Source organism: Poeciliopsis prolifica, unplaced genomic scaffold (assembly GCF_027474105.1).
Source record: "Poeciliopsis prolifica strain line A6 unplaced genomic scaffold, Auburn_PproV2 SCAFFOLD277, whole genome shotgun sequence".
In the NCBI taxonomy this organism is placed as follows: Eukaryota; Metazoa; Chordata; class Actinopteri; order Cyprinodontiformes; family Poeciliidae; genus Poeciliopsis; species Poeciliopsis prolifica.
Window position 1 is genome coordinate 64,078 of NW_026562652.1, and position 9,764 is coordinate 73,841.

Below are 9,764 nucleotides of genomic sequence, written 5' to 3' on the forward strand. Positions count from 1 at the left end.
TCCATGGCTTTGTTTGATCAACCCACCGAATCAGTGACGGACGTTTGGGTGGTTCAAAATAAAATAATCAATATTCCGGACACAAAACGTAATTAAAAAATAAAGCCCATTTAGATGAACCAAAAGATTCAAGTGAAGACTCTGTGTTTTACTTGCATTTATAAGCTTTTGTTTTGTCTGTTTGTCCAGATTGCCCACGATGCCGTGTGTTGACAGAGGAAGAGATTCTCAAAGAACCCAGGAACAGGAAGGAGGAACCAGAACCTGTCCCGATAACAGTGGAGCAAGAGGACCCAGAAACATTTAAAATAAAACTGGAGCAAGAGGAACCAGAACCTCTCATGATAAAACTGGAACAAGACGAACCAGAACCTGTCCCGATAAAACTGGAACAAGAGGAACCAGAACCTCTCCTGATAAAACTGGAACAAGACGAACCAGAACCTGTCCCGATAAAACTGGAACAAGAGGAACCAGAACATCAACAGTTCAGAGAGGAAGAGAATCAACTCTGCATCAGTCAGGATGAAGAGCAGTTTGTGCTGAAACAGGAGACTGAAGACATTTTGGTGACTCCTTCTATTGAGCAAATAATCAACAATGAAACAGAACCAAACAGGAACCAACTCGTCTCTCATGCTTCTCCTGAAGTTGAGAACCAGGATCAAGATGGAAGCAAATCTGAAGACCCAGGAGAAAAGAGAGAAAAAGAGCAGAAACAAAACAAGAGATGTCAGAAAACCAAACGGCAAAAAGGAACTACTGAAGGTCCAAAACAAAAAAAGCACAAAAAATCTCACCTGGAAAAAAATTATATCACTGCAAAGTTTGTGATCAAAGCTTTTCTCGAAAAGACTCCTTGACGAGTCATGCAAAAATTCACACAGGTGAGAAGCCTTTGACTTGTATGACTTGTGGAAAAAGTTTCACAAAAAAAATTTATTTAAACACTCACATAAGGATTCACACAGGTGAGAAGCCTTTTACATGTATTAGTTGTGAAAAACGTTTTACTGACAGAAGAAGTTTAACTTCTCACATGTGGGTTCACACAGGGGAGAAGCCTTTCACCTGTATGACTTGTAGAAAAGGTTTCACATTGAAGAGTAGTTTAGATATTCACATGAGAATTCACACAGGTGAGAAGCCTTTCACATGCACAACTTGTGAAAAACGTTTCTCACAGAAATGTCATTTAACTTGTCACATGAGAATTCACACAGGGGAGAAGCCTTTTACATGTATGACTTGTGGGAAAAGTTTCACTCTGAAAAGCAGTTTAATGACTCACATGAGAATTCACACAAATGAGAAGCCTTTCACATGTGTGACTTGTGGAAAAAGTTTCAATCAAAAATGTAGTTTAGATCTCCACTTGAGGACTCACATAGGTGAGAAGCCTTTTCCATGTATGACTTGTGGCAAACGTTTCACTCAAAAATGTAGTTTAGATATCCACTTGAGGATTCACAGAGGTGAGAAGCCTTTTTCCTGTATGACTTGTGGCAAAAGTTTCATTCAAAAATGTAGTTTAGATATCCACTTGAGGATTCACACAGGGGAGAAGCCTTTTTCCTGTTTGATTTGTGGCAAAGGTTTCTCTCAAAAACGTAGCTTAGATATCCACTTGAAGACTCAACATGGGTGAGAAGTCTTTCACATGAGTTAGTTGTGGAAGGAGTTTCACTCACGAATGTATGTCAACTTCCCACATGAGGATTCACACAGGTGAGAAGCCTCTCTCATCTATTACTTGTTTTAAAAGTTTCACTCATAGAAATAGTTTATCATTCATATGAGAAATCACAGTGGTTAGACTGTTTAATATGAAACTCAAGTATCAAGTTGCTCTGTAACTTTTATCTGTAATTACACCTGAGTGAAGTTGCCCCTCCATAACTCTTCCCTTTGTCTTCAAATTTAACAAAATCGCTGTCAAACATTTGTGCAGTGAAAAAAAAAACACTTTGCTCCTTGTGCCTTGAAGATATTGATGATGACCACTGGAATTTTTTTTTTTGGATTTCCTGGTTTGTTTGTTTTTTACGGAATTTCCGACAGAATTTCTTTCTGTATGTGTGACCTTTTGAAAAAGTTTCACTCAAAAATGTAGTTTAGATATCCACTTCAGGATTCACATGGTAATAGTTTCTGATGCATTAGTTGCAGAAAATGTTTCACCCATGGAAAAAGTTTTTATATTCACATGAGAACCCACACAGGTGAAAACTCATCGATGAAGAAAGTTAATATAAGACGTGTGACACTGGTAAATATGATTAAAGAAAATTGTTGGTGTGTGAAAGTGTAATTGGTTCCTATTGTTTTGAAGTATTGAAGTATTGTTTTGAAAGCGATTGTGTTTTCTCCTTCTTTTCTCATTCGTCTTATGATTGATTGGTTTTGGGGTGCCGTGGTGGCGCAGTGGAAAAGCACAACCCATGTTGTTGAGGCCTTAGTCCTCATGTTGGTGGCCGCAGGTTCGATTCCCGGCCTGGTGACATTTGCTGCATGTTCTCCCCCTCTCTCACAACCCACTTTCCTGTCAAACTACTTTCAAATAAAGGCCACTAGAGCCAAAAAACTTTTCAAATAAACTATTGATTGGTTTATCCGTTTGGTCATTTGTTCCTGACCTAAATGTTTAAATGAAATGTTTATTCAGATACAAATATGTAGGAATTAGCATAAATAGCACAAATAACGGCTTCTAAGCAGATTTTTCAAAATAAATTCTGAAAACTTCTGAAAAATTTAAGTGTTTTATTTGCTTCAATATACATAAAGTGGGTATCAGTGGAAAGGACAATTAAGAAACTTTAACAGTCATTTTGCTTTTGGAAAAAAAATAATTTTAGAAAGACGTTTGATGATGAAGTAAGGCCATTTTCCATGATCAGCATGATTTCTCTCTTATTCCTGAGTGAAAAAGTACCTAATTAAAGTGGAGTTTGTTTTTTACTTAAATTTATAAGCTTTTGTTTTGTCTGTTTGTCCAGATCGACCACAACGTTGTGTGTGTAAAGAGGAGGTTCTCAAAGAGCTCAGCAACCAGAAGAGGAAGTCCAATTTAACTAAGAAGAAAACTAGAAGATAAACAAGTCAAAAAGGAAGAGAATCAACTCTGCATCAGTCAGGATGAAGAGCAACTTGTGCTGAAACAGGAGACTGGAGACATTTTGGTGACTCCTTCTATTGAGCAAAGAATCAACAATGAAACAGAACCAAACAGGAACCAACTCATCTCTCATGCTTCTTCTGAAGATGAGAACCAGAATCAGGAAGGAAGCAATTCTGGAAACCCAGGAGAAAATAAAGACAAAGAGCAGACACAAACCCAGAGATGTCAGAAAAACAAACAACAAAATGGAAACTACTGAACGTCCAAAACATAGAAAATCTCACCTAAAAAAATATACATATCTCTGTAAAATTTGTGAAAAAATCTTTTCTCGAAACAACTCCTTGAAAAGACATATGAGGATTCACACAGGTGAGAAACCTTTCACATGTGTGACGTGTGGAAAAAGTTTATGGATAGACAAAATTTAACTTTTCACATGAGAATTCATACAGGTGAGAAGCCTTTCACATGTATTAGTTGTGGGAATAGTTTCACTCGGAAAAGTTATTAGCTACTCACATGCGGATTCACACAGGTGAAAAGCCTTTCACATGTATTAGTTGTGGGAATAGTTCACTCGGAAAAGTTATTTAGTCACTCACATGCGGATTCACACAGGGTGAGAAGCCTTTTACATGTATTAGTTGTGGAAAGAGTTTCACTCTAAAAAGACTTTTAGCTAACCACATCAGGATTCACACAGGTGAGAAACCTTTCACATGTATTAATTGTGGAAAGAGTTTCACTCGGAAAAGTCATTTAGCTACTCACATGAGGATTCACACTGGTGAGAAGCCTTTCACATGTAAAAGTTGTGGGAAGAGTTTCACAATGCAAAGTCATTTAGCTTGTCACATGAGAATTCACACAGGTGAGAAGCCTTTCATATGTACAACGTGTGGAAATCGTTTCACACAGAAATGTCAATTAACTTGTCACATGAGAATGCACACAGGGGAGAAGCCTTATACATGTATGACTTGTGGAAAAAGTTTCACTCAAAAATGTAGTTTAGATTTCCATTTGAGGAATCATAGGTGAGGATCCTTTCTGATGTAATAGTTGCAGAAAAAATGTTTCACACATCGAGAAAGTTTCTCTATTCACATGAGAGCTCACACAGGTGAAGACTCAGTTGAAGAAAATTAATATAAGATACTGTATATGATGCTGGTAAATAAGATTAAAGAAATTTGTCATTGTGTGGAAGTGTAATTGGTTTCTGAAGTATAGTTTTGAAAGCATGTGTGTGTTTTCTCCTTTTCTCTGTCTTCTTATGATTCATTGATTTTATCCGTTTGGTAATTTGTTCCTGACCTAAATGTTTGAATGAAATGTTTATTCAGATACAAATATATGTGTGTCATTGGAACCCATGCAAATTTAGACTGTATGTGTGTGAATTGTATTTCTATCCCTATTAAGAATATAACAAATGTATGAATGATTCCTATAAATATAGTGTTTTAAAAAAAAACAATGCAGTTCTAAGTGCTTTATGTGATTAAAAAACAATAACAGAAATAAATTTCCCATTATGATGGTTTTCTTTAAGTTTAGCTGTGGATTGTGACTCGTTTAAAGGTGTCGTGGGCGGCTGCACGTATCAGTGAAACCAAGCTTAGACTAGTTGGACAGCGTCACCCAATCTGCTTTCTTCACCAAGCTTATATTCAAATTGAAAAATACTTTTTCTGATACAAAAACGCCTGTAAATAGAACATTGTATTTGTAATTTTTATGTAATAAACGCCATTTATCATCACAGTGGGTTTCTCATTTTCTGTTTTTGACTTTAAACCTGTGCAAATACCTGCCGCTTTATTATCCTGATATACACTACGTGTGTCTCCGGTCCGAACCACTGCGAACCGAGACGTTCTCTGAGAAACATGAAATGTGAGATCATCATTCAATCAAGTTTATTTTTATTGCAACAAGGAAAGTTGAAGTGCATTATATCATAAAACACAAAGTCATAGAAGACACCACACAATCAATCAGAGGTTGTGCTAGACTTTTATGTTATCCTTTGTGTTGCCACAAGGTTTCTTTGCAGTATCCACTCGCGTGTTTGTAGAGGAAAATAAAAACTTCCACAGCGCTCCGAAATAAGGATGCAAAACAAAAATTTATTCCACAGTTTTTGTGAGATATCCTTTACAAGAGCAGTTGTATTTTATCTAACCTTCACAAACAACTACGGTTGAAAAACCGTGTGGCTCTGTAGATAAACTAGCAGCGCCTTTCCTTTCTTCCTCCTTAACGCTACAGCGTCCACACCTCATTTGCATAAATTGCGAAATGGACACTTAAACTATAAACATACAACTTAAAATAAAACACTCACTGACAACAAAACATTACAAAATTAGCTACATGCAGTACTAATAATTCTTCCTAAACTTCAATAAATTCACTTATTAAATTACATATTAAACAAAATGTTTTAACAATAACTGAATATTACTTCACGTTAACTTGGCCTCCACATCCTTCATCAGCTTTAAAAACTGTTTTTACCCATCAAATTATAATCATACCACCATAGGCTATTTAACTGAATTTTTATGCGGTTTAGATAATATTCTTAGTTCAATCGTGAATCCAGAGTCTGTCACATATGAAGCAGATGAATGCATCTAAGTTTCTCTCCGTAGTGACACAAACCACTGTCTGAAGCCAAATATTTATGATCAATTCAATTAAATGACTCCACTTAAATTTTACCTGCTGCCGCCGGAGTCTGAACACAGAGCCTCACAAATTCCTCCTGGTCGCATCTGCAGAGAAATCTGCGCTAGTTTATCAGTCAGTTTGATTCCCATCGTTAGTTAAATATAAACATTTCTCAAGGAATATTTGGTATTTTGTGGTTGTTCTGCAATAAACAACCAGAAAATATAAATGGATCACTTTGTTCTTTCACATCTCACTTTGGCCCCTTTATGTTGAGCACAACATATTTGGTGATTGCAAGTAAAAAATATAGCATTCGTCTCGGAACAACTTGGGAGACGAAGGAAATTGTTAGAGTTTATATTGTGACCCAATACTGGCTTTTTAAAATCCATGCAGTGTTGTAAATACAGGAAAAGTCGGCATGTTCCATCCTCTACAAGTTAAAAACCTCCATCAGATCTTGCAGAGGATCATATTTCTCAGATAAGACAAAGTGTTTGGTCAAGCTATGCTGCAGACTCTGGGATGACTTTAAGTCCTTATTCTGTGGCAGAATGTTATAATTGATTTTGAGGCATAAAGAACATGGTTTGATCATGAAGTGAAAGGATGAGCTGAAAGACTCCAGCTGAGAATTTAACAAGAATCACTCATGATTATACCTCAAAGTTTTGTCAAAATACAGCTCATGTAAAAATGTTACACGTTCAGGATGCAACAGAGTAAGGCATCTAGCTTGCATGCAGTTTCATGTGTTTATTCAAACTACATTTAATGCTGAAATAGACTGAAAAGGCTTCTCTCCTGTGTGACTTCTCATGTGTTCAATTAAATGAATCTTTTGCCTGAAGCTTTTTCCACAGGTGGAACATTGGAAATTTTAAGGTCAATCTTCTGTGAAGTAGACAGTATGCAGCTGCGGCATATTTATTTGCTTGACAACCTATGCCTGCAATAAATTTTAAATAAAATTTAATGCTGGAGAAAATTTGATTTTCTTTTAAAGTCAATGAGAAACTGCATCAAATCAGTTTTCACCCAGAAGTCAGTCATACATACAAATATTTAGAAAATAACAGCACGATATAATGATATATATATTTTTTATTTCTGCAGTAGCTGAATGGACAACTCATCGTCTGGAGTCAATATTTGCAATGAATGAAAAGACAAACACAAACATGGTGGCTTTTCACTGCAACTGATTTTTGGGAAGGAAATCTATAATCTGTAAGAGGAGGAGCAGGAAGGCCATCTTAATTGTTATGGTGTTATGGTTGTTATGGTTCCTTGAATGAGTTAGGACTGTGGGCTACACAAAACACCTTCATAACATTTTTCACCCAGAATAATTCTCAGACACAGATTTAGTCAGTTCTGACTATTTTGAGCTCCTTTCAGAATGAGCTGTTTTAGGGCCTCTTGCCTTTTCCAGCAGCCATTGTACAGCACATACAGCAAAACCAGCTGACCAAACATGCTCGAGCTTTGTAACAAGGCAATGCCTGTTGCTATGTAACATTATATTACAAAAGGTTTTTGAAACTGTTTGCTGTCTAGACACCAAAAAATATTAACTCTTTGTTCTTTTTTAAACACGTGGAGTCTTTCTAGAATCAGTAGAGACCCAAATGGATGTATAAAAATGTACAATAATTTTTTGAAGAACCTTTAATTGATGAATTGCAGCAACATCTAATTTCTATTTGGGATCAATAAAGTATCTTTTGAATTTGAATTGAAAAAGTGAAAAAAAAAACATACCAACATTTGATTTTATGAGAAATAATTTATATGTAAATCCCCTGAGCTTAATGTGTTTAATAATACTGAACAGACTGAGGATTTGGCAATAATTTTGCCTTTGGAAGAAATGACAACTATTTTGATCTGTTTTTTCTTAATCCATTGGCCTTATTTGACTTTAGATTATTTAATAATTAGCTTTATGTCCCCATTATATACAAGGAAGTAGTAAAACTCACATTGCACATTCTTATTTGCAAAATTTAAAGTGAACACTACATAAGAATTTTGATTTATTGTTGCTATTATGAACTCCAATTAGTGATATTTAAAAATCCCTAGAAGAGTCATTATTATCAGAGTTGATAGTTTTACTATTTTCTCCACTGGTTGTTCAACAAAAACATCAATAAATATCATTACATTTGAATATTCAAGAAGTGATATAAATTAGACTTCTTTACAAAACTAGTATTTTTCCTAAAGAAGCGCATTACAAATGGGAATGTTTTTCAAGAGCAGTCGTAGTCATAAAGTTACCTAAAAAAGATGTAATAAATAGTTCTTGTCACTTTTATAATTATCACAACGGCACCACAAAATTTAATAATAAAGTTTAAGTCCAGTCATAGTGAACAGTCACTATTTCCATATCACATTAAAATATGAGCTTTCATGTTAGTGGTTACTAACATCTTTATCTCTACACTGTATAGGCCTACAGAAGAAATGCTCCTAGCAGATGTGAGTCTTCATGTGTTTGGTCAAACTACTCTTTAGGCTGTAGGTTTTAGTACATGCATTACATGTAAACGGTTTCTCCCCTGTGTGAGACCTCATGTGTCTATTCAGACGACTCTTTAACGTGAACGTTCTTTCACAGGTGTCACATGAGAAAGGCTTGTCACCTGTATGGGTTCTCATGTGGTTATTCAAGCTACTCCTCAGGCTGAAGGCTTTCTGACACATATCACAAAGAAAAGGTTTCTCCCCCGTGTGAGTTCTCATGTGATCCGTTAAACAACTTTTCTGAGCGAACCTTTTTCCACAGATCACACAGGAGAAAGGCCTCTCACCTGTGTGGACTCTCAGGTGTTTATTCAAATGGTTTTTAGAGTTAAAACTTTTGTCACAAGCCAAACACTGAAAAGGCTTCTCACCAGTGTGAGTCCTCATATGTTCAGTTAAATTACACTTCAGACTGAACCTTTTCCCACAGGTGATACACGAGAATGGCCTCTCACCAGTGTGAATTCTCAAATGCTTATTCAAATGGTTTTTGGATGGGAAACTTTTCTCACAGGCCAGACATGGGAAGGGTTTCTCACCGGTGTGAGTTCTGATGTGCTCAGTTAGAATACATTTTAGACTGAAGCTTTTTCCACAGGTCATGCACGGAAAAGGCTTCTCACCTGTGTGAGTTCTCAAGTGAAGGGTTAAATTCGATTTTGTTGTAAAACCTTTGCCACATGTCTCGCACGAGAAAGGCCTCTCCCCGGTGTGACTTCTCATGTGTATCGTTAGGTTATTATTCTGGGAAAAGCTTTTATCACACATTTTGCAAGAATATTGTTTCTTTTCTTTGTGAGCACTGTGCCCTTCTTGATTTGAGTTCTTAGAATACTGATTATATTGTCTCGTTTCCTGATCCTGCTCATTTAGCATTTGCTCTTCATCACTCTTTGACCCCCAGTCTTCTGAAATGCTTCCTTCCTGATCCTGGTTGTCACTTTCAGGGGAGTCCTGAGAGTCAAGCGGGTACCAGTTTGGTTCTGGTTCGGTGTGAAAGCTTTCCTCATCAGTAGGCGTCACCATGAAGGTGTCAGACTCCTCCTTCAGCTCAAGCTGCTCTTCATCTTGACTGACGAGGAGCTCCATATCTTCCTCTTTTATCTGCAGATGTCCAAACTCAACCTTCTCCTCTTTAATCTGCAGAGGTTCTGGATCCTCTTCATCAAAACTGGAGCTCCTCTCCTGGTCAGCGAGCGCCTCCTCTTTCCAAACGTCATCCTGGTGGACATCTGGAGGGTCGAACAGAAAAAACCTGGCTCAGTTCCTGGTCTTAAACTCCCTCTAATAAAATTCCAGCTAACACTCTAAAATTAGGTGGTGATTTTGCAGCAGTGTGTGTCTTATTACCTCTGTTTCTTGGGTTGAAAACTAAAGGATAAAATATTTCACTGTTTTTAGCATAATGCTCTTTTGAAAGTGA

General features: G+C 36.7%; 2 protein-coding genes across 2 annotated transcripts; one reads left to right on the forward strand and one right to left on the reverse strand.

The window, feature by feature from the left end:
• Positions 1 to 929: 929 nt before the first annotated feature.
• On the forward strand, positions 930 to 1,833 carry LOC129357658 (gastrula zinc finger protein XlCGF49.1-like). The gene has a single exon (XM_055026747.1). The coding sequence runs from the start codon at positions 1,040 to 1,042 to the stop codon at positions 1,646 to 1,648; it is 609 nt and encodes a 202-aa protein (XP_054882722.1). The 5' UTR covers positions 930 to 1,039; the 3' UTR covers positions 1,649 to 1,833.
• Positions 1,834 to 6,895: 5,062 nt separating this feature from the next.
• Positions 6,896 to 9,554, reverse strand: LOC129357654 (gastrula zinc finger protein XlCGF8.2DB-like). Its single transcript, XM_055026745.1, has one exon. The coding sequence runs from the start codon at positions 9,428 to 9,430 to the stop codon at positions 8,288 to 8,290; it is 1,143 nt and encodes a 380-aa protein (XP_054882720.1). The 5' UTR covers positions 9,431 to 9,554; the 3' UTR covers positions 6,896 to 8,287.
• Positions 9,555 to 9,764: the final 210 nt, after the last annotated feature.